At 44.5% G+C, this 25,982-nt stretch overlaps 1 protein-coding gene across 1 annotated transcript; it reads right to left on the bottom strand.

Annotated features, from left to right (window-relative positions):
• Positions 1–11,814: 11,814 nt before the first annotated feature.
• Positions 11,815–25,939, bottom strand: LOC110491541 (pleckstrin homology domain-containing family M member 1). Its single transcript, XM_021565071.2, has 12 exons — positions 25,665–25,939; positions 24,599–24,690; positions 22,514–22,761; positions 21,475–22,122; positions 20,718–21,147; positions 19,857–20,034; positions 17,504–18,472; positions 15,267–15,412; positions 14,835–15,028; positions 14,215–14,278; positions 13,915–14,072; positions 11,815–13,816 (listed from the first exon to the last, which is right to left on the bottom strand). The coding sequence occupies exons 2-12, from the start codon at positions 24,650–24,652 to the stop codon at positions 13,708–13,710; spliced, it is 3,198 nt and encodes a 1,065-aa protein (XP_021420746.2). The 5' UTR covers positions 24,653–24,690; positions 25,665–25,939; the 3' UTR covers positions 11,815–13,707.
• Between the last annotated feature and the right edge of the window lie 43 nt (positions 25,940–25,982).

Below are 25,982 nucleotides of genomic sequence, written 5' to 3' on the forward strand. Positions count from 1 at the left end.
GCCCTTTTGACAGCTTGTCTCGTAATTCAGTTTAGTGCCAATTGCCACACCCTGATCTGTTTCACCTGTCTTTGTGCTTGTCTCCACCCCCCTCCAGGTGTCACCCTCATTATCCCCAGGCTATTTATACCTGTGTTCATTTTTTAAATTTTTTTACTTTTATTTAACTAGGCAAGTCTTAAGAACAAAATCTTATTTTCAATGACGACCAAGGAACATTGGGTTAACTGCCTTGTTGTCACGGTTTTCTTGGTGAGAAGGAGAGTCAGACCAAAATGCAGCGTGTCGATTGCGATTCATGTTTAATGAAAAAACACACTAAACACAAACACTACAAAAACAATAAACGTAACGAAAACCGAAACAGCCTATACTTGTGTAAACTAACACAGAACAAGGACATCAGGACACTAAGGACAATCACCCATGACAAACTCAAAGAATATGGCTGCCTAAATATGGTTCCCAATCAGAGACAACGATAAACACCTGCCTCTGAGAACCACTCCAGACAGCCATAGACTTTGCTAGATAACCCCACTAGCTACAATCCCAATACATACACACCAAAACCCCAAGACAAAACACACCACAATACAAAAACCCCATGCCACACCCTGGCCTGACCAAATACATGAAGATAAACACAAAATACTTTGACCAGGGCGTGACAGAACCCCCCCCCCCCCCCCCCCCCCCCCCCCAAGGTGCGGACTCCCGAACGCACCTCAAAACAATAGGGAGGGTGGGCGTCTGTCCATGGTGGCGGCTCCGGTGCGGGACGTGGACCCCACTCAATCAATGTCTTAGTCCCTTCTCGCGTCCTTGGATAGTCCACCCTCGCCGCCGACCATGGCCTAGTAGTCCTCACCCAGAACCCCACTGGACTGAGGGGCAGCTCGGGACTGAGGGGCAGCTCGGGACTGAGGGGCAGCTCGGGACTGAGGGGCAGCTCAGGAGTGAGAGGAAGCTCAGGAGTGAGAGGAAGCTCAGGCAGGTTGATGAATCTACCATATCCTGGCTGACTGGCAGATCTGGCAGATCCTGGCCGACTGGCAGTTCTGGAAGAGTCTGGTAGACTGGCAGATCTGGAAGAGTCTGGCCGACTGGCAGATCTGGAAGAGTCTGGCCGACTGGCAGATCTGGAAGAGTCTGGCCGACTGGCAGATCTGGAAGAGTCTGGCCGACTGGCAGATCTGGAAGAGTCTGGCAGATCTGGAAGAGTCTGGCCGACTGGCAGATCTGGAAGAGTCTGGTCGACTGGCAGATCTGGAAGAGTCTGGTCGACTGGCAGATCTGGAAGAGTCTGGTCGACTGGCAGATCTGGAAGAGTCTGGTCGACTGGCAGATCTGGAAGAGTCTGGTTGACTGGCAGATCTGGAAGCTCCATGCTGACTGGCTGCTCCATGCTGACTGGCAGCTCTGGCTGCTCCATGCTGACTGGCTGCTCCATGCTGACTGGCTGCTCCATGCTGACTGGCAGCTCTGGCTGCTCCATGCTGACTGGCTGCTCCATGCTGACTGGCATCTCTGGCTGCTCCATGCTGACTGGCTGCTCTGGCTGCTCCATGCTGACTGGCGGCCCTGGCTGCTCCATGCTGACTGGCGGCCCTGGCTGCTCCATGCTGACTGGCGGCCCTGGCTGCTCCATGCTGACTGGCGGCCCTGGCTGCTCCATGCTGACTGGCGGCCCTGGCTGCTCCATGCTGACTGGCGGCCCTGGCTGCTCCATGCTGACTGGCGGCCCTGGCTGCTCCATGCTGACTGGCGGCTCTGGCGGCTCCATGCTAACTGGCAGCTCTGGCGGCTCCTTGCAGACTGGCAGCTCTATGCAGACTGGCAGCTCCTTGCAGACTGGCAGCTCCTTGCAGACTGGCAGCTCCTTGCAGACTGGCAGCTCCTTGCAGACTGGCAGTTCTGAACAGGCGGGAGACTCCGGCAGCGCTGTAGAGGAGGAAGGCTCTAACAGCGCTAGACAGGCGGGAGACTCCGACAGCGCTGGAGAGGAGGAAAGCTCTGGCAGCGCTGGACAGGCGAGGCGCACTGTAGGCCTGATGCGTGGTGCTGGCACTGGTGGTACTGGGCCGAGGACACGCACAGGAAGCCTAGTGCGGGGAGCTGCTACCGGAGGGCTGGGGTGTGGAGGTGGTACTGGAAAGACCGGACCGTGCAGGCGCACTGGAGCTCTTGAGCACCGAGCCTGCCCAACCTTACCTGGTTGAACGCTCACGTTCGCCCTGCCAGTGCGGCGAGGTGGAATAACCCGCACTGGGCTATGCAGGCGAACCGGAGACACCGAGCGCAAGGCTGGTGCCATGTAAGCCGGCCCAAGGAGACGCACTGGGGACCAGATGCGTAGAGCCGGCACCGGGCTATGCACCCGCACTGGAGACACCGTGCGCACCACTGCATAACACGGTGCCTGTCCGGTCTCTCTAGCCCCCCGGTAAGCACAGGGAGTCTGCCCAGGTCTCCTACCTGGCGTAGCCATACTCCCTGTTAGCCCCCCCCCAAGAAATGTTTGGGGCTGACTCCCGGGCTTCCTTGCGCGCCGCCGTGCTCGCGTCGCCAACTCCATTCTCCGATAACCCTCCTCGCACTGCTCCAGCGAATCCCAGGCGGGCTCCGGCACTCTCCCTGGGTCGACCGCCCACCTGTCTATCTCTTCCCAAGAAGTATAGTCCATACTGTACTCCTCCTTGGGCTGCTCCTGTTGCCTCTTCTCCTGCTGCACCTCTGGGCGGCTACACTCCCCTGGTTTAGCCCAGGGTCCTCTCCCGTCGAGGATTTCCTCCCATGTCCAGAAATCCTTATTACGCATCTCCCACTGCTGCTGCTCCTGCCTCTGTTCCTTCTCCTGCTGCTGCTGCCTGTTGACACGCCGCTTGGTCCAGTTGTGGTGGGTGATTCTGTCCCGGTTTTCTTGGTGAGAAGGAGAGTCGGACCAAAATGCAGCGTGTCGATTGCGATTCATGTTTAATGAAAAAACACACTAAACACAAACACTACAAAAACAATAAACGTAACAAAAACCGAAACAGCCTATACTTGTGTAAACTAACACAGAACAAGGACATCAGGACACTAAGGACAATCACCCACGACAAACTCAAAGAATATGGCTGCCTAAATATGGTTCCCAATCAGAGACAACGATAAACACCTGCCTCTGATTGAGAACCACACCAGACAGCCATAGACTTTGCTAGATAACCCCACTAGCTACAATCCCAATACATACACACCAAAACCCCAAGACAAAACACACCACAATACAAAAACCCCATGCCACACCCTGGCCTGACCAAATACATGAAGATAAACACAAAATACTTCGACCAGGGCGTGACACTTGTTCAGGGGCAGAACGATAGATTTTTAGCTTGTCAGCTCTGGGATTCAATCTTGCAACCTTTCAGTTACTGGTCCAATGCTCTAACCACTAGGCTATGTAGTGGCTATCTACTATCTGTTGCCAGTTCGTTCAACAGGACAAAAAGCCCACCAGCGTTTTCCGTTTGCTTCTGTCTTTCTCTAATACCTGTTTTCTAGCTTTCCCTGTTTTGACAATTCTGCCTGCCCTGACCCTGCCTGCCGTTCTGTATCTTTCTGACTCTGCTCTGGATTACTGACCTCTGCCTGCCCTGACCCTGAGCCTGCCTGCCGTTCTGTATCTTTCTGACTCTGCTCTGGATTACTGACCTCTGCCTGCCCTGACCCTGAGCCTGCCTGCCGTTCTATATCTTTCTGACTCTGCTCTGGATTACTGACCTCTGCCTGCCATTGACCTGCCGTTTGCTTTGCCCCCAATTTTTGTAATAAACTTTTGTTACTTTGAAACTGTCTGCATCTGGGTCTTCTCCTGAGCCTTGATAGTACAAACTGGCCAAACGGACCCAGCAGATAGGACCAGCTCTGCAAAGCTGTCTCCTCTCATGAAGACACCATTGGAAGGCATGAGGAGTTGCTTCGTGGTCTTTTGGAAGGGTTACAGTCCTTGGCTGAACGCCTTGACTGAGCGTTGAACACATTGCTGGAGCAATTCCGCGGGTTGTCTGTCAGGCAGCCTACCAAGGCGGTAACCTCCCAGCCCCTCAGTAACCCGGCTGTTAGCAGCGCGGCCAATCAGTTTCCAGAGAACCCCGCTTACCTTCTCCGGAATGCTTCGCTGGAACGGAACCTGTCGGCCGTTTCTCACGCAGTGTTCTCTCATCATTGAGCTGCAGCCCTCCTCCTTCCCCTCGGACTGCTCGAGTCGGCTGTATGCTTCAGTCTGGAAGAGTTTGTGGCAGAGGTGAAGGAGGTTTTAGATTTTCTATTGTCCGGGAGAGAGGCTGCCCGGAAGTTACTCCAGCTTCGGGAAGACTCCCGCAGTGTGGCAGACTTTGCAGTGGAGTTTCGCACATTGGCAGCGAAACAGCAGTACCTGAAATCCGGAATCGCTGTTCGACACATTCCTGTACGGATTATCGGAGGAAGTGAAGGACGAGCTAGTAGCCCGGGAACCCCCGACGGATTTCGACTCGCTCATTGCCTTGACCATCCGGATCGATGGGAGGCTAAGGGAACGTAGGAAGGAGAGGAGGTCCGATTCCACTCGCCCACCCAAGGATTCCACCTTACCTCCAAGGAATCCTGGGAAGTTCCCGACGTCTCCGTGGCCGAGAAGACCCAAGGCTACCCGAGTTCCCCTGAGAGTCTGTATTGCGGGACTACTGGTCATTTCGTGTCCTCCTGTCCACTAAAAGACCAGGCTTGACCGTAGGGGTGAGTACTCTGGTGGGCCATACAGAGAACTTTTCCTCTCCCCTTACTTGCAAAGACTTGTTCAATCATCTCTGTCAGAAAAGTGACTATGACCAGGAGGACCCCACTCAGTCTTCACATATTTTACCATGCCCCAATTGAGAAAAGCAGAGAGATGGATTCTCTACTAAGAGACTCAAATGAACAGATTGAAACAGTGTCGGATGAAGAGAGCTATGAAGAAACAGAACCAACATCCAGCTACTACTGTTTTGCAGCTCAGGATGTAAGATGTGAATGGATGGAGAATGGAGGACAAAGCTCCCATAAGACCAAGTGTGGCAGGAAGTCTATGTCCCAGCTGAAGTCGACCAGTCAAGGTCATGCTGGTCCTAGTTGTAAGGTGTGTTGGGAGTCTAAACAAAATGGGTTCTTTGATTTAAACATGTGCAAACGCATAAAGGGATTGAATAACATTTTTGCAGTATGTGCGGAGAAAGATTTGAGTCCACATAAAGTTTGATCATCACTTTAAAATTCACATTGGAGCACAGATTTGTCATGTTTGTGGTAAAAATTTCAGCAAGAGTACTAAAATGAAGAGATATATGAAGAGACTCAGACAGGGGAGAATCCTTATCAGTGTGGCAAAGTGTTCAATCAGAGTGGAAATCCGTAATTGCACATGAGGAGCCACACAGGGGAGAAATCTTTGTGTGCACAGTATGTGACGAATGTTTTAGCGACAGAAATACATTAACCAAGCATCTGACAATTCACACTGTGGAACACACTAACGACAAACCCATGAGGAGAATGCCCAAGAGGACGAAAACATGATCGTCGTTTCCTGTGTGGCAAAAAGGCATCTTAGTTCCCTGATCAGTGATCTATAAATAGGCATCTTATTTCCCTGATCAGTGATCTATAAATAGGCATCTTAGTTCCCTGATCAGTGATCTATAAATAGGCATCTTAGTTCCCTGATCAGTGATCTATAAATAGAGGCTGTACTCACAGTACACACACAGGGCTATGTCTTCCTTGACTGTTTCTGGTGTCATCTTATATCTAGTGCATTTTCTTTACTTGCACATGTTGGAGATACACAAATGTGTCTAAATTAGACTGTTTTTCTACATGACTTTTTGTACATCTCCTACCTGGAAGCAAGCAACCTGTCAGTGTTTTGCAGATCTGCTAATGTTAATGTTCCATTTGTTAAGATTTAGCCTGTGGTTAAAGTGCATTCTTTATTTCCACGTGTATATTGTACATGTAATATGATTAGTATAGTAATAAAATTAATTGAGAAAAGACTTGGAACATCATTGAGATGACAAATGTGGTTGTTTACTGTCAGAGTGGTTGAACCCGGAGAGATTTCAACTGGTTTCCCACAGCAGGATGGAATGGAAAGGGGAGATATCAGACAGCAGTTCTTGAAGTTGCTTTTTGTCCTGACTTGTTGACTGACGGAGTTCTTGTTTCCCTCTAATCTGTGAGGGCTCTGGGTCTTTCTGGTCCAGGCACCTCTACTGGTGAACCACAAGCAGTGCAGGGCGAATATCTACTGCAGCAGACATAGTGAGTAGCCATTGGCCTAGACAGATGGAAGGAGAAAGGATTAGACAAACAGATCGGCTAGGCCTATTGAAAACCTAAATGTGTGATGTATGCTATGTATTTTAGCAAGATATGTATCTGTATTACTATTAGCTAAGCGTTTGAACTGGTCTAGCTGGGTTCTTCACCTGCGGGATCGTCTAAGACCAGCCATCCAGACAGCTGATGAAACTGTGGGTTTTCACAATCGAACTGGCAGAAACGTTCTCAGAGAAGCTCATCTGCGTGCTAGTCGTCTTCACCAGGGTCTTGACCTGACTGCAGTTAGGCGGTGTAACCGACTGACCCCCTTCAATGTTCACTGGAACGCTGGAGAAGTGTGCTCTTCTCGGATTAATTCAGGTTTCAACTGAACAGGGAGACGACGTGCATGGCGTCGTGTGGGTGAGAGATTTGCTGATGTCAACTGGGTTCTTCACAAAGTGCCCCATGGTGGCGGTGGGGTTATGGTATGGGCAGGCATAAGCTACGAACAACAAACACAAATGCATTTTATCAATGGCAATTTGAAATGCACAGAGATACCGTGACGAGATCCTGAGGCCCATTGTCGTGCCATTAATTTTCCGCCATCACCTCATGTTTCAGCATGATAGTACACGGCCACATAACACAAGGATCTGTACACAATAACTGGAAGAAAAAGAAATGTCCCAGTTCTACTATGGCCTGCAGAGTCACCAGACATGTCATCCATTGAGCATGTTTGGGATGCTCTGGATTTACGTGTATGACAAGTTCAAGTTCTTAACCCTGCCACAGTCAACTGTAAGTGCTGTTATTGTGAAGTGGAAACGTCTCGGAGCAAGAACGGCTCAGCCGTGAAGTGGTAGGTCACACAAGCTCACAGAACGGGATCGCCGAGTGCTGAAGAGCATAGCATGTAAAAATCGTCTGGCAGTCCGACGGCCGAATCCAGTTTTGGCGGATGCCAGGAGAACGCTACCTGCCCCAATGCATAGTGCCAACTGTAAAGTTTGAGAAATAATGATCTGGAGCTGTTTTTCATGTTTCAGTGAAGGGAAATCTTGACATTCTAGACAATTCCGTGCTTCCAATTTTGTGGCAACAGTTTGGGGAAGGCCCCTTTCCTATTTCATCATGACAATGCCCGTGCACAAAATGAGGTCCATACAGAAATGGTTTGTTGACATCAGTTTGGAAGAACTTGACTGGCCTGCACAAAGCCCTGACCTCAACCCCATCGGACACCTTAGGGATGAATTGGAACTCCAACTGCGAGCAAGGCCAAATTGCCCAACATCAGTGCCTGACATCACTAACGCTCTTGTCGCTGAATGGAAGCAAATCCCTGCAGAAATGTTCCAACATATAGTGAAAAGCCTTCAGAAGAGTGGAGACTGTTATAGCAGCAAAGGGGGGACCAACTCCATATTAATGCCCATGATTTTGAAATTAGATTTTTGATGAGCAGATGTCCACATACTTTTGGCCATGTAGTGTATCTGTGACCAACAGATGCATATGTGTATTCCCAGTCATGTGAAATCCATAGATTAATGCCTAATTAATTCATTTCAAGTGACTGATTGGTTTATTTATTTTTATTTTTATTTATTTCACCTTTATTTAACCAGGTAGGCTAGTTGAGAACAAGTTCTCATTTGCAACTGCGACCTGGCCAAGATAAAGCATAGCAGTATGAGCAGACAACACAGAGTTACACATGGAGTAAACAATTAACAAGTCAATAACACAGTAGAAAACAAAGGGGGAGTCTATATACAATGTGTGCAAAAGGCATGAGGTAGGCGAATAATTACAATTTTGCAGATTAACACTGGAGTGATAAATGATCAGATGGTCATGTACAGGTAGAGATATTGGTGTGCAAAAGAGCAGAAAAATAAATAAATAAAAACAGTATGGGGATGAGGTAGGTGAAAATGGGTGGGCTATTTACCAATATATGAATTATATGAATTGTAACTCAGTAAAATCTTTGAAATTGTTGAATGTTGCATTTATATTTTTGTTCAGTGTGAATATGTGCTGCACGGAATCATGATCAGACAGGTAGAGAAATAAATTCCTCTTATTAAGTTATTATGGTAAACATTCTAAGATCTTGTGGGGACACTTCTACTTTACCTAAGATAAAATGACCCAGTTGTTGTTTATTTCATTTTACATTATAATTTTTCTCTTTGGAACTGAGGCTGGGTTTCAATGATACGTGGTTGATTTCAGAACCTCTGACAGCCTCTAGCGCACGATGAAATCAGCACAAGAGTCCTTCCCGTTAAGCACGTGCAAATTCAACTGCGCATGCGTTTCAAGTTACCCATCATGCACGTCGCGTAAAATAATTTTGTTTTCTACTGTAATATATTAAAACAATAATATATGATTTACTAGTTATGACTGTACACGTTGAACAGGGCACGATATTTGTTTCTGGGCAGCGAGATTAGTATTACCGCTATCGGAAAAGGGAACTCCTTGAAACCCTTCCCAATGTTAACGTGAATGCTCTCTTTTCTCTTCAGATTGCGTAATTGTTTCGTCTTATACTAAAGTTTTCCGTGGCGCCGGAACAATATAAGAATCAGAAAGCTTTTTGACTCCTTGCTTTACCACCGGGCTTCCTTAGATTTTGAAACGAAATCGCAGTCGTATTCAGTTGGGTATATTGAATATCTTTATGTAAACAACACATATTTTATTAAATGTGTAACTCTGTGTTGTTTGTGTCGCACTGCTTTGCTTTATCTTGGCCTGATCGCAGGCTGGCCTACCTGGTTAAATAAAGGTGAAATAAAAAATAAGCGAAACCTGCTGGACACGAGGTTAGGTGGTGCATTTACCAGTTTTTGGTTTAATACACGTTATTACCTTCTGCACTATTACTACTCTATCACTACACTATTTTTTTTCAGTTGCTATCACATTTCGAATCTACATTTCTAATCTACACCTCATCTAGAGTAGGCCTACTTATTGTGTATTACAAGTGGTTGATTGATTTAATATCAACATGTTTACATGATCAATTAATTACACAAATATACACCAAATGTAACGAAAAAGAAAACCGGAAATGACATACACTTGCCTTGATGTTATTGGGGGTGCACGACTTTATCGCCACCTGTTGGACTGGAGTAAGACTCGGTCGGTTTAGAACTGTATGTTGATGAGGCATTGAATGCTTTTTTGATGCAGTATACGTTGCTGGGCACTACTTCAATCTGATGAAAGCAATGAACATTCTAAAATATTACAGTGATGGAAAAAGTACCCAATTATCATACTTGAATAAATGCATAGATAGCTTAATAGAAAGTTACTCAAATGAAAGTTAAAGTCACCCAGTAAAATACTAATTGAGTAAAAGTCTAAAAGTATCAAAAGTAAATGTAATTGCTAAAATATACTTACGTATCAAAAGTAGAAGTCATTTCAAATTCCTTATATTAAGCAAAGCAGACGGCACCATTTTCTTGTTTTTAAAACTTACGGATAGCCAGGGGTACACACTCTAACACCCCAATATAATTTACAAACAATGCATGAGGTTTAGTGAGTTTGCCAGATCAGAGGCAGTAGGGATGACCAGGTGTTCTCTTGATAAGTGCATGATTTGGACCGTTTTCCTGTCCTGCTAAGCATTCATCATGTACAGTTGGAAGTTTACATACAATTAGGTTGGAGTCATTTAAACTAGTTTTTCTGTAGTTTTGGCAAGTCGGTTAGAACATCTACTTTGTGCATGATACAAGTAATTTTTCCAACAATTGTTTACATACAGATTATTGCACTTATAATTCACTGTATCACAATTCCAGTGGGTCAGAAGTTTACATACACTAAGTTGACTGTGCCTTTTAACAGCTTGGAAAATTCCAGAAAATTATGTTGTCACTTAAGAAGCTTCTGATAGGCTAATTGACATCATTTGAGTCAATTGGAGGTGTACCTGTGGATGTATTTCAAGGCCTACCTTCAAACTCAGTGCCTCTTTGGCTGACATCATGGGAAAATCAAAAGAAATCAGCCAAGACCTCAGAAAGAAAATTGTAGACCTCCACAAGTCTGGTTCATCCTTGGGAGCAATTTCCAAACGCCTGAAGGTACCACGTTCATCTGTACAAACAATAGTACGCAAGTATAAACACCATGAGACCATGCAGCCATCATACCGCTCAGGACGGAGACACGTTTTGTCTCCTAGAGATGAACGTACAACGTGCAAAGGAGCATGTGTAGATGCTGAAGGAAACCGGTACAAAAGTGTCTATATCCACAGTAAAGCAAGTCCTATAACCTGAAAGGCCGCTCAGCAAGGAAGAAGCCACTGCTCCAAAACCGCCATAAAAAAGCCAGACTACGGTTTGCAACTGCACACGGGGACAAAGATTGTACTTTTTGGAGAAATGTCCTCTGATCTGATGAAACAAAAATAAAACTGTTTGGCCATAATGATCATCGTTATGTTTGGAGGAAAAAGGGGGAGGCTTGCAAGCCAAAGAACACCATCCCAACCGTGATGCATGGAGGTGGCAGCATCTTGTTGTGGGGGTGCTTTGTTGCTGCAGGAGGGACTGGTGCACGTTACAAAATAAGATGGCATAATGAGGGAGGGAAATTAAGTGGATATATTGAAGCAACATCTCAAGACATCAGTCAGGATGTAAAAGCTTGGTTGAAAATGGGTCTTCCAAATGGACAATGACCCCAAGCATACTTCCAAAGTTGTGGTAAAATGGCTTAAGGACAAAAAATTCAAGGTATTGGAGTGGCCATCACAAAGCCCTGAAATCAATCCTGTAGAACATTTGTGGGCAGAACTGAAAAAACGTGCGAGCAAGGAGGCCAACAAACCTGACTCAGTTACACCAGCTCTGTCAGGAGGAATGGGCCAAAATTCACCCAATTTATTGTGGGAAGCTTGTGGGAGGCTACCCGAAACGTTTGACCCATGTTAAACAATTTACAGGCAATGCTACCAAATACTAATTGAGTGTAAACTTCTGACCCACTGGGAATGTGATGAAAGAAATAAAAGCTGAAATAAATAATTCTACTGTTATTCTGACATTTCACATTCTTAAAATAAAGTGGTGATTCTAACTGACCTAAAACAGGGAATTTTTACTTGGACTAAATGTCAGGAATTGTAAAAACCTGAGTTTAAATGTATTTGACTAAGGTGTATGTAAACTTCCATCTTCAACTGTAACTGATACTTTTGGGTGTCAGGGAAAATGTATGGAGTAAAAAGTACATTATTTTCTTTAGCAATGTAAGTGAAGTAAAATAGTAAAGGAAAGTACAGACACCCAAAAAAATGACTTAAGTAGTACTTTAAAGTATTTTTTCTTAAGTACTTTACACCACTGGTAGTACAATAGTACACACTTTCTACACAGACAAACTATTTTGGAAAATGTGAATGATTCAATGGAACTACAAAGCAAATGATAACTAGATAGTCTTTATTATGTTCATCATAATATAATAATGAGCATTTATAAGATGACCACACAAATAGAGACCTTCACACCAAGAGCAGTCCCCATCGGAAGCTGTCAAGACTAGAGACTTCATGCCATATCTTTTGCTTCAACTTTTATCTTCTTTCTTCTTTTGCCTGTATACTGCAATTCAGCTTTTAGCTGTGAATGTGTACAAGTCAGTCTAACTACAAATAAAACCTTGATATACCTCATAAAAACATGGGTAAGAGATGTAATGATTTTCTGGCACCTCGTGAGTAACCATTGGAGCCCAGTGGCATAGTGTAACATAATTCCAGGACTCTGCTTTCAGTACGTAATTCTGCTTTACACATCGTCTTACATGATCTCGGCGTCAGATATCAGGAAAGCCATCCATTTCCTTCAGTTAACATTTCAAATAATGACAACTTCTCACAATGGTTGAATGGTAAAAGCATTCCCACACAATTATACATTAAATAATTAAAAAGGCCATATACCCTTTGAAAGAATCATGATTTCTCTGGGAGGACAACTGGCTGAAACTATTGAATAAAAATAACTACAGGATAAACAGTCATACCAACGTGTTAAGGTGCAAGTATGCAAAATGATTTAGAATATCCTGAAACATTGAGAAGTTCAGGTACGAAGCAAGAACATTGACGAACCAACACTCACTCTACAAAGCTGCTTTTTGGTTTTGCTGCAACATTAGCATTTGTTGTTATGCTAATCAATATTCTGTTATTTCATATGGCTTTATCATACTGGTAGGATACCACAATGGGCAGGGAACAAATTTCTCAAGACTATAAAGCTTCTTTTCAATGTTAGCCTGGAACTACTGATATTTTGCAGCAAAAGGTTTCAGGGTAAAGTGGAGCATAAATCATAACCCAATGTATCTAATTAATGACTAGCTATTATAACTTGGGCAGAATAATGTTTCTTTATGTGGTCAGAACTTATCAGATGGTGAAAACATCAAGAAATTCATTAAGAAATTCCCATTCTGAATTAATGGATTTGTATCAAGATGGATTTGTATCAAGATCAAGACTCACAACTGTTGACATTTGGCAATTAACATTCAATAATGACAGTATATGCTTTGACCCTACAGTACCTAAAATCGTCCGTTTCTTAACTTCAGTGATGTTGCATGATGCACAATTCTACAATCAATGGAACATTATGTTTTTGAGTGTAAAAGTAAAAAATCCAAACGAAGGCACAGTCTAAGTTTGAGAACGTTTTCAAGTGCAGTTTTTTTCCTTCAGGCGTATACATGTATCCCGTCTTGTGGAACTGGAAGCAGTTTAATATTTATTTTTATATGAGTGACTTGCTCCTTTGAGCTTCCCAGAAAGTCCTGTACAAATTTACACCGAGCCGTTTCCTGTAAACATGAAATAACTAGGTAACAAAACACCACAAGCCCCCCAAACAATGACAACATCAATGTATAAATGTCATAGAAATTGCATCAAGGAGATTCTTGGCATCATCCTTTACTGGATTATATTGTTCAGATGATTCCTTGGCTTGGACACTCATGACGTAGAGCTAGTTCAGAGGTAAGAACATATCAGCTTGCTTCACCTTGTCAATCATGTCAATAGCAGAAACCTCTCCATGTTAGTGCAAGTTGACAAATAGCTCCTGGCTCGACCACTATCCAGTTCAGTTGATCATGTTTGGTCTGTGGTCGGTCCATACAGTCGCACTTCCTAATTGCACTTGAGGTTAATTAATGTAGAAAAAAAGAAACTAGAAGCAGGATGTCAATGTCTGTTATTGTCATTTCATAGGTCTCTGCAGCTATGGGAAGCCCACTGGGTCACAAAGACCATTCCTGCAGGGTTGCCGGTTAGTCCTGCAGATCTCTCTCGAGGTACCTCTGAAGACGCAGGCATCGTGGACAGGAAGGCGACTTGGCCTTGCAGGTTACGTGAGACACGGCCTTACACTCTTTACACCTGTGTGGGAGACAGAGGGAGAGTATGGGAGGGGGAGGGGGGGTTCAGTGAGTGATCACATTTCAGTGTATTGAAGTGATAAATGGCCAGGGCCCTACCTGGTGGTGGTGTCAAACTGGAAGGGGAAGATGATGTCACTGGTGTGACAGATCTGGCAGATGAAGCCCCTCTGGGTGCAAAGGTCACAGTGGTGGACGTGGTTGGAGGCAAACTGGATCAAAGTGTTCAGGTAGGCCACATACATTCCCTCCGCTATCTGAACACACACACACACACACACTTTTTACCTACATCTATTTGGTTTCTGGTGGTGTAGTTTTGCAGGTAAATAATGTGCATTATTTCATTTAAAAGTGAATTGACTAACAGGGATAATTAAGTAATGACTGTATTGATACCTGTCGTAAGTCCATGACACTGTAGAGATGGCTTGATTCTAATAAGTATGTCCTTGGACCCAGTCTTGAGAGAAAAATAACACAATAGTTACAAAATAAAGGTTTACTGGCATGTGGAAATCATTCATCTATTGACGTTTGGCCCAAGTCCAGATCACCTGAAGAATGACCTAGATGACCCGAGTTCTCAGGAAGCAGGATCAATATGTTAACCAGCTCACTTTGATAAACTTTCATTCTGCAATACTTCAAGTATTTCCTGGTTACTAAAATGCAAATAGTTCGCCTAATTTCAGTTTGTGACAAAACAAGCAAGCATAGTTTAAAGAATCATTGTACCATCTAAACCGCTGTGAAATATATTTTACATAACCCAAACTATTTTATTTTCAGCTGGTGTTCAAAACCGAAAGCAAAAGATGCAAAAACGCAACTTAAGGGAAGCATAGAATTAGCGCACATAGAACAGATCTATCACTTCTTAGACTTGCTTTCAATAATAATGACAGTTCTATAACACACATATCTATGTGCATTTGGTCAGGTCACCCAAAAAGTTACATATTGCAGCTTTAAACAAAAAAGACAAACATACAAAAGGGGATCGCACACACACACACCTGGTCTGGATGTTCTTGCATGCTCCGCTGCGGCAGGTGAGCAGGTAGTCTCCTAGGAGACGCAGCCTCTGTCTGAGGCTCTGTGCCTGGGCCATGGCCTCAGCATGCTCCCACAGGTCAGGGTTCAAAAGGTCAAGGTTGAGCAGGGGCTCATGTTCAATCTGAGCCAGCAGCTTAAGGGCATGCCTGGAGACCTACATTTACACAACCAGGGCAAAGGATGCATACAAGAGCATCTTAACAACAAACACAAATAATATTAAGGACAACAGTACTGGTTTAGTTCCATGTCAAAGGTAAAATAAAAAAAGTTATGCAAGGAGGAAGTTAAGGTATGATTATGTTGGACTTTTTAAAAACTTTTATTGACCATGGATATACTTTGTCACAAATATTGTGTGTGTGGGTGGTCCATAGACCCTTGAGACTCACCTCCCGAGGTGCGAGGTCCCAGTTGTGCACCATGCGGGAGGGTATGACGATGGTGTCGCCCTGGTGACAAGCGTCACAGTAGTACTGCCCTGAAAACTCACACAGTCTGGTTTTCCCTCGGGAGACGCCTATCACCTTTGGACAACCTGCAGAGAAGAAAGGCGTTAATAAAGTTGATGTCGGAAGTTTACATACACCTTAGCCAAATACATTTAACCTCAGGTTTTCACAATTCCTGACATTTAATCCCTGTTTTAGGTCAGTTAGGATCACCACTTTATTTTAAGAATGTGAAATGTCAGAATAATAGTAGAGAGAATGATTTATTTCAGCTTTTGTTTATCTCATCACATTCCCAGTGGGTCAGAAGTTTACATACACTCAATTAGTATTTGGTAGCATTGCCTTTAAATTGTTTAACTTGGGTCAAACGTTTTGGGTAGCCTTCCACAAGCTTCCCACAATAAGTTGGTGAATTTTGGCCCATTCCTCCTGACAGAGCTGGTGTAACTGAGTCAGGCTTGTAGGCCTCCTTGCTCGCACACACTTTTTCAGTTCTGCCCACAAATTTTCTATAGGATTGAGGTCAGGGCTTTGTGATGGCCACTCCAATACCTTGAATTTTTTGTCCTTAAGCCATGTTGCCACAACTTTGGAAGTATGCTTGGGGTCATTGTCCATTTGAAAGACCCATTTGCGACCAAGCTTTAACTTCCTGACTGATGTCTTGAGATGTTGCTTCAATATAACCACAATTTTCCTACCCCATGATGCACTCTATTTTGTGAAGTGCACCAGTCCCTCCTGCAGCAAAGCACCCCCACAACATGATGCTGCCATCCCCGTTCTTCACGGTTGAGATGGTGTTCTTCGGCTTGCAAGCCTCCCCCTTCTTCCTCCAAACATAACAGTGGTCATTATGGCCAAACAGTTATATTTTTGTTTCATCAGACCAGAGGACATTTCTCCAAAAAGTACAATCTTTGTCCCCATGTGCAGCTGCAAACCATAGTCTGGCTTTTTTATGGCGGTTTTGGAGCAGTGGCTTCTTCCTTGCTGAGCGGCCTTTCAGGTTATGTCGATATAGGACTCGTTTTACTGTGGATATAGATACTTTTGTACTCGTTTCCTCCAGCATCTTCACAAGATCCTTTGCGGTTGTTCTGGGATTGATTTGCACTTTTTGAACCAAAGTACGTTCATCTCTGGGAGACAGAACGTGTCTCCTTCCTGAGCGGTATGACGGCTGCGTGGTCCCATGGTGTTTATACTTGCGTACTATTGTTTGTACAGATGAAAGTGGTACCTTCAGGCGTTTGGAAATGGTTCCCAAGGATGAACCAGGCTTGTGGAGGTCTACATTATTTTCTTTTTGAGGTCTTGGCTGATGTTGTTTGATTTTCCCATGATGTCAAGCAAAGAGGCACTGAGGTTGAGGGTCGGCCTTGAAATACATCCAAGGGTACACCTCCAATTGACTCAAATTATGGCAATTAGCCTATCAGAAGCTTCTAAAGCCATGACATCATTTTCTGGAATTTTCCAAGCGGTTTAAAGTCACAGTCAACTTAGTGTATGTAAACTTCTGACCCACTGGAATTGTGATACAGTGAATTATAAGTGAAATAATCTGGCTGTAAACAATTGTTGGAAAAATGACTTGTGTCATGCACAAAGTAGATGTCCTAACCGACTTGCCAAAACTATAGTTTGTTAACAAGAAATTTGTGGAGTGGTTGAAAAACGAATTTTAATGACTCCAATCTAAGTGTACGTAAAACTTCCGATTTCAACTGTACATTCACGGGCTCTCCCATTAATGGCATGGTAAGGGTAACTTAATGGAAACTAAAGTGTTGCCTGGTTAAGGGCAATTCCACGGTATCAGATTGACACTGACTAAGATTTGTCACTTTAAAAAATACTTCTGATTGCAAAGTTAAACAAACCATACAACTCTATTAAGTTACCCTTACCACTTTTAGCAATTTCCACAGATTTTTTTTACAAAAAAACACTTACTTGAAAAACAGTGCAGATGCAAGTTTGGTAACAGAATGACAGTTTGTGCCGTCATTCTGTCACAAAACTTTGCATATGCATTGTTCTTCAAGTAAATGTACATTTTTATCAAATGTAATTTTTTGCAATCCTTGGATTTGGTTTGAATGAAAAAGTGTCACTGTTACTGTGGTATTGCCTGTAACAACTAGTAGGTTGATGAGATTTAGAGCTACCTGCACACTTGAAGCCCTGAAGGTCCAGCCCCTTCTCTGTGGGCACTGTGCATAGATGGGCCAGCAGCACCCCGTCCCCCTTCAGTCTATGCTGCACCAGTCTGTGGGTGTTCCCTCCCGCCCCAGGGGCCACCCCGGGGCTCTCAGGCTCCCAGTCTTCTCCACTCTCCAGGTAGGAGTCCAGGGCTCCCCTGATGAGGCCCCTCCAGGCACGTGCCTCCTCAGAGCTCTTGGCCCTCAGCTTGAGCGTATCCCTGGCCGTTACGACCCTAAAGAAGGCTGGTCCGCCCATAGAAACGTCTGGGACCACGTCCCGGATCCCCTCGATGGGGTGGGAGCAGCGCAGCACCTTCTTCCCGTCTTGCATCCGGAAGCCCTTGAGAGTCTCTAAGGAGAGGGAGAAGACGAGAGGAGTCCAGTTGCGAGCCTCGGAGTCCTGGCAGAAGTACAGCACTGCTTCCTTAATGGCGTCTGACTCTGGGTCTGTGGGACGCGTCCAGTCCAGCTCCAGCTGCTGCTCCTGCTCAACCACAGCCCCCCCTCGATCGGGACTGGCGGGAACGGAGGAGGGGGATGAAGGGGAAGATTTTGGGGGCTCATCCGGGGTTACACTGCTGTCAGAGAGCTGCAGCACCTCCCACTGGTCATCGAGGAGGTGAAGCGGGCGGCACTTGTTGACGGCTTCAGTGATGCGGTCCACCCAGTCCTCGGCCTCATCGCAGTTGGCCGCCCGCATAAGGAGCCTTTTCCCGGGGAAGGCAAGGTCGAAGCGGCCCTCGGCCGAGGTGACGCAGGCATCCTCGCAACGCAGCAGGGAGCAATTGTCGCAGCAGGTGCGCTCCTCTGCATTCAGGTAGAGGCGGAACTCGAAGGGCGAGAGCTCGCAGTAGTAGTCGCGCCACATGCCTACCGTGCCCCGCCGCTCCAGGTGTCCCAGCTTCAGTAGTCCGCGGAAAGGGTTGGAGAGGCCTGAAGGACAGAGAGAAAGAGTGAAAGAGAAGAGGGAGCGAAAGAACGAGTTAAGTCAACTCAAGGACGCTATAGAAAAACTGCCCAACAGATCTCTAAAGTGCGTGGGTCTAATTTCTGTCCAGATAAAAATTTGCATGCCATCAAAAAAACATTATTTTTTAAATGACACTAAAACAGTATAACAGTTTTTATCTGATCATGAAACCACCGGGCAAAAATGATATTCAACACTGAGGTTCAAACATACCATAAGGAGGAAGTACCAATAATTCTGTGAAGTTGGCAGCAAAAACAAGGAAGCACGATCATATACCAAAAAGGTAAGAGAATTCATGAACATTACTGGTAGAACTAAAAAGTTCTTCCTGGTTTGAGCCTAGATTGTTGTTTCACAATTGACCCTTCGCTAAGCCCCGCCCCATAATTTTGAGCAACCAATCGCAGTGCTCCAATGGACACATCGGACAAGCTCACGTGTCAAACGCATTAAAGCCACTGAAAACAGAGTTTTCATGAAAAGGAAGATAAATTGTTTAAATGGCTGAATAACAGTGCACCAGGGGTACCTGAAATGTAGAGCCTGTTGGAGTATTTTTCTAATCCAAAATTGTACTTTTGTTACATTGTTTGCTAGCTCAGCCGGTTAGCTAGCTCTGTCTCATTGACCACCAAACGTGGCTAACTAGCCAGTTACTGTACATTTCAAGAAAACAAGTTATATTATGTTAGCAAGTTAAGTTAGCTATATTATGAATAGAACTACAACATCACCTGTTGTTGACATCAGGATATGACTTGAGGGAAGTAGTTAGCTCCAAGAGTGGTTAGTAGTAGCTTTATCTGCTTGACAGCGCATTCAGAACCATTCAGTGGCTAACTAGCCACACTACAAACTAACTTGTACCAGGTTCCTGTGAAGCAATTGTAATGACAGTCCACCATAACATACTCAACAGTCTCCTGATTAGCAAGGGGTTGTCTGTGTTGAATTTTATTATGTATTAAAAACACAGTTTGAGATCATTGTGTAGGGTTTTCTGAATGAGGAATGGAGCTTCCTGGGAATATTTTGGCCGAGGTTGCAACAGTAAGCAAGGGTGTGTGAGGCTTAGCAAAGGGTAAATTATGGAAGTTGTGGACTGTCCAATGACTCACAAACCCTGCCATTGAACAAACAAGTCTTTGGTTCATCTTAATTTCCTTGAACTAAAGTGTGACAATGACCAGAACAACATGTGCTGAAAACTAGGAACAATCCTTTGGCATACTGTCACCTCATGACCAAGGCCATTCGTATGGTGGTTACAACAGACTGCATCACAAGGTGTTCTGTGTTCAAGAAGTGCTAGAAGAGTTGGTGTCCCTGGTTTTGGGAGCTTACCTATCTGCCTGCGGTGGACCACGCTGGGGGGGGACTGGGGGGTCTCGGGCTCTAGAGGGGGAGAGGTAAATCCGTTCACACAAGCTGGGCCAGACCCTAGCAAAGACTCATCGGGGTCAGCCAGTTTCTCAAGGTGTGGCTTATAGATGTCATCCTCAGAGATCCAGGAGTGGGAATGCTAAGAAAGGGTAAATGGGTCTTAGTGGTGATCGGTTGCTAATTTAGCAAATCTGGAAATAATTGTTGTTTCAGCTTTTAACCATATAAGCCCACAGATGCGTTACTATTTAGCAAAGCTTTGCACAATATAAATTCTACTAATGCAGCCTAGACTACAGTGGAAAATATATCATGATATCATTATCTAGGGAAAAGGTCAAGGAGAACTCAAATAACTTAGAGCGACTGATCACGCCGATTGGCACGTTTTTTCTGTTACTCATTAGAAAAATTATGAGACAAGGTAGACGTGGAAGCCGATTTCACTTCCTTAAAGTCCCCAGAATGCTGGGCAGGTCTGTCTCACTGTCTATGCTTTTGGATAGAGAGCAATCACCGCAGCCTGTTCACCCCATGCTAAAGGCAAATGGACATCATCAAAACCAGACGGTAACTTACCTGTCATACGCACGGATGCTACAAACTCTGTTTATAGCCTGACTTTATGACCAAAATTATCATACTTACATTTCGTCGTCAATTTTGACGCGATAATATCTGTTTCTGACTCATATCGATGCCACATAGGCTATTTTCAAAGGGATTTGTTGCTTTTAAAAGGCAGTCGCTCTTTAAGGTAAATCACATGACGAGTGAGTCAGACAGGGGGATGGGAGGGAATAAGAGAGAGATTAAATTTACTGTGACTGAGTCTGTAGACACCGTCCGACTGAGCACGCTGGTAGTGCGGTGTAGGTTCATGTAGGCTGAAGGCTCCGAGGCGCTCTTAACAGAATATTCTGTTTTTTTCTCCTGTGGCGTCTCAGTGACAGGCAGGTGAGGAGTTGTCGATGTGCTCTCCACACAGTCACTGGGACTGGAGGGCCCTTCAATGTGCGAGTACACGTTGGAGGGGGCGTGGGTTTTGGTGGACGGCTCCTCCTGGTCTGACCCCAGTGAAGCAGGGTTAGAGGGGCCAGTGAGATGTGTGACATGTCCCTGGGTCTCGCTGTCGGAGCCACTGAAGGCAGTGTTCTCAGAGAGGTGGTCTGCGCCTGGGGTGGACACGTATGAATCCTCGCGCATGGAGTCCTGACTGGAATGGGCACTCTCCCTGAAGTCTGCCAGAACACTGCATGGTTACACAAAATAGGAGATGTCAGAGGTCGTCAGAAATCACCAAATGAAACAAGGGACAACATGTTAGACAGTTCCTTTAAGTATTTAATACATTTCTTCAAACATTGTTAGTCAAATCACGTTGCTTGCATCACCATAATTGCGGTGGGTTTCATTCTTGCGTGAGTACGCCTACAGGCATTGACCTCAAGTTGCTTTGGATAAAAGCATTTGCTAAACGCAGAAATTATTTGGGTCTATGTCTTATACTGCTTTGGTGATCTTCCAAGGACCTCATTTATTAGCACAGGTACACTAACAACACTCACACATGACTTACTCTTTGAGAGGCCTCTTGGCATTGCCATTGTTCTCCATGTTGGAGATTTCCAGGTCACATGGCCAGGGCTCCTTGTCTGGGCTCTTGGGGTCGTGACCTTGAAGCAGACTGTCAGAGCTCAGACTGGAGGAGAGCTGAGACGACCCTGTGGTGTCCAGGCTCAAATTGGACGAATTCAGTGGGGTCTTAAACCCTGAGACCCCCCCAATCCCCTTCCCCAGCACCCCTGGCCCCCCTCGCTGCACTTCAACCGTATCCGACCCGCCGGACGACTGTGACACCGTATCATAGGATTCCTTGCGCTTGGTGAGAAAGGGGAGGTCGAGCGCTTCAGCCTGGGCGGCAGGGCAGAGGCCAGCCAGAGCCAGAGGGGTGGTGGTCCACTCGTTGAGCACGGCCGATTTGTAAGAGAGGTTGAAGGTGAGGGAGGCCAGGCCCTGGATGTAACTGAGCAGCACCTCACGCTCCTCAGGGTCCAGAAGCAGGGCGGAGGGCTGGTAGTGGGCCTGCAGTTTGGAGCCCTCGCGGAACAGGGAGGCCAGGTAGCACTCCATTAGGCCGTGGTTGAGGGCCAGCCGCAGCCAGGCCCGGCAGCGACCCGTGTCCGTACCCACGAAGCTCAGCTTCTCCAGCTCCGTGATCACGTCACTGAGGGCACCAGGAGGAGGCATTGCATAATTTATCATTACAGAGAATTGTTTCATGTACAGTATACACCACACATATTGAAACAAGCTACACCATCTGATCTGAAACATTTTCTTTTGTCATTCTGCTTAACTTGTGTAAATAAATAGCATTCTGCTTAACCACTGTAAATAAACATTATTCTGCTTTACTACTGTAAATGAATAACATTCTGTGATTTGTTATGCACACTTATTGCAACATAATAGAGGATATAAACATCCCATTATCTGAACTTCAACTTCTCTAGCACACTAAAACGATTGAGGGTGGACACTGCACTAGAGGCGCCTGTACGGCTATCTATAGGGGAAGTGGGATTCTCATTGTACAGCTTCAGGCATCCACCCACCCGTGAGTGACAGTCTTGAGGAGGCTCCAGAACACAGGCTGGGGGAGGGCTCCCCGGGACCCCCCTTTCCTGCCGCGTCCCCCAGCCTCGGAGCGAACATATTTGCTTTTGATGCCGTGGATAAAGATGGCCTCCAGTGCGCAGCACAGCAGATTGGCGTCACCATCCTCGCTGGTAACCACGACATCGGTTGTCACGTAGCGCTTCTGCAACGCCTTGAGTGACCACGCCAACTTCTCCTTAATCCACTAAAGAAATTGTAAGATTGGTTTAAATCACATAGCCCAACAGATGAAACATTTCCAAATGTCTTCAACTGTTTGAAGTGACACAATTTCGCAATGGACTTCCCCAGATATTGGAAACAAAATGATGGCAGAAAAGATGTGTCATCACTTTAAGAAGGGTCATTAGCCATGTGAATATGAAACATACCCTGACACACATACAAGTGGCCCGATGTCAGCTGACACTGGCAAAAGGGCCAGAGAAAATCCATTTTAGGCAATAACACACAAAACAGACTATTTATGAGCTACTGTTGGGCTGGAATGGGTTTTGGCATTCATGACAAAGCGTGTTCTGGGCATCTAATAACACTTGGCCAAACACAAGTTTGTCAAAATGGCTCTTTGACATCTAAAACAGACTGTAAACCTGCTTAACTGCTGCTCATACAAGTTCTACCAACCCGACTACAAATAGGAACACTTTTGATCTTTATTTTCCCCAGAAAACAGGAACAGTGGACACTGGCCTACAATTTGAATTGATAAAACAAACCTTTGCCTCATTGACGTTGTCGGTAAAACTTGAAAATGACAGCATATTATTGATTATCTATGATATTTATCACACAGGCTACATTGCACAATGTCTAGCCTAAATCAAACATCAACAGAGTTCAGTTAAAGGAAAACTCCACCCAAGAGCTATCTTTTAGTATTTGATTCATTAGCCCATTATTGATAGACCCAAATTGTTTTGCATGTCAGCAATCAAGTTTTCAAGATGTATAACTTTAAAAATACAGAAACAAAGGTGGTATGAGACATTTTGCATCATATAATGGTGCGTTTTGCAGGCTATTACTAGAACAGCAAAGATAGCCTACACCACTTAAACAGACCTAAAAATAAGTTTCAGATATTGATTTTATTCACTTAGTTTAAACCGTCTGTTATAAAGTAGTGCAATCAAACTGTGACATAAAAACGCCACGACATCAATGGGCTGCATTAAAGCAGAAGTCTGTTTTTTCACGCAAAAAAAAATATTTAAAAAACACATAAGAAATATTTTGTTGCGTTTTATAAACGCAGATCTAAAATGCTTCTTATTGTAATTTCTGCTGTGCATCAGACTAATTTTGTGCTTCAGTTGCACTTCACTTGGATGAAAATTAATGAACGAGCATTCTATCAGCAGACAGGGCTCTCTGACTGATGCGTAGCTACTTTTCTCCTGTACTTTCTCCGTGTAGCCTACTTTTCTCCAGTAAAATGCAAGATTAACTTCAAGCAAAACATTAAGAAATGTAGCTGGCTGCATTTTTCTATGATAAACATTCTAAAGATCTGGCCATGAATTGTTTTTGCCAAAAATTGTATTTTCTGCGAAGAAAACCTGCCCCTGATCACTCTATTGAAGCAAAAAAAACACTGTTTTCTTTCAATATAAAACACTGGTGAACTGGTTTAAACACAGATGTTTTGATGGTCTGCATTTTGAAAATGCACATTTTTGAATTCTAACGCGACCCCAGCTACTTGTCCACAAGGTCACTTACGTGAATAACTATGCCATGTCATATAGGCTAAGGTGTTTGACATAGTAACCTGGACTTCAATGACTAAGAACTGGAAATCAGGGCATCCCAGTAAGCAATAAACATTAGGCTAAGCAATAAATATTCATTTAGGCTTATTGTTAAAATACTAAGATTGGTCAGGCATAGACAGGGTCGATGTGTCACTAAAACAGTGTCTGTGAGAGAGATCTGATCACCTTTTCAGAGTCACATGGAAGTGGTTTATGGGATTGGGTGAGCCATTAACAGTAAAAAAAAAAAAAGGTTTAGCTTACCTGCTTGACGTCTTTTGCCTCTGGCCCTGTATCTGGGGTCTGTGTGGCTAACATCTTGCCTCCAGGGATGAGAGTTACTCCCACATGACACGCTGTAACATACACATAAGATATCTCCGGTGGTTATGCTGACAACAAGCTGAACAAACAACCCCACGGAAAAACACATTGTTACAGGGCTCTACAGTGTGACCATTTTACTTGCAAATAAATATTTTGCTGTACTTTAAATTTTAATTTAGGAGCACCAGTGCGTCTAGAAAAATGTACGATTCTAGCTTTAATACCTCAAATATTTGTCCTTGTGCTCCTAAATGTATTTGTGTGAGACTACATTTTCCAATTTAGGCGCACATGTGCTCCTTGTAGTTCTGCAAGCCCCCTTTATATCCATTTAGGTGGCATTTGACATAATTTAAGTAAACAAACACATCAAGGGCTGTCAGTACAATATTCTAGTGGTAGTGACATTCATTGACAGAAGAGAGACTGACTATAAGATTATTTCCACATCATGCCGAGTCACACAATTTAGAGATCACAAGACTGTTTTAGCTTATGTATGGTGTGTGTTGACACCAGCTCAGAAATCAATCACACGGTCTACTGAGGTTTTTGTTGACAGTAAGACAAGTTGCCACAGAGGAAAAAATGCTAGCAGTGAGGAATAGAACTTCCTGGAAGAAGGGAACGTGAACGTACAGTGAGTGCTCACGAGAGCATTAACGTGTTTGTCAAAAGCTTTGGCTTGATCACTGGAGCCCATCCCTTTATCCCAATTTGTATGACACTTATCTAACGGCTGTGTCTATCTAGTGGACAAAAACAACATACCTTTAAAAACATATATATATATAATTCCTAAACCCTAATTCCCAATGACAATGTTAACGTCTACAAATCAGCTGATTGAGAACCCCCGGTACTGTCGTAAAGAAATGCCCTTAATAAAAGGCTAAATAAACAATATAGTTACATAAATACAAACATGCATGTGTAGTTGACAAGAAACATAAAGAAAAACACAAGGAACATTGCGTTACTAACAAGCTAGCTAGATACATACCGTATTATTGTTGGGTCAACGTCGTTAACTAGCCAGTTAGCGATGTCCAAAACAAGCGATATTAACTGGATTTTTCCCCGCTGCTTTGTCGTTCTTGTTTGACTCCTACGTGGACTGCAACATTGTATCGCATGATGCCATTTCACAGAGTCGTTTCTTTCACATGTACATTCCTGAATCCGAGACAGGAAGAAAAGTCTAATCGAATGCGTCTGCAACCTTTAGCTCAGCTTCAGGCAGAGATGTTCGAGAAAGTAGGAGATCGGAATCGCATTGGACAATGAATTAGGTATAAGCCTCCACCCAGCAGTCTGTCGA

Source organism: Oncorhynchus mykiss, chromosome 16, assembly GCF_013265735.2.
Source record: "Oncorhynchus mykiss isolate Arlee chromosome 16, USDA_OmykA_1.1, whole genome shotgun sequence".
NCBI classification, from domain to species: Eukaryota; Metazoa; Chordata; class Actinopteri; order Salmoniformes; family Salmonidae; genus Oncorhynchus; species Oncorhynchus mykiss.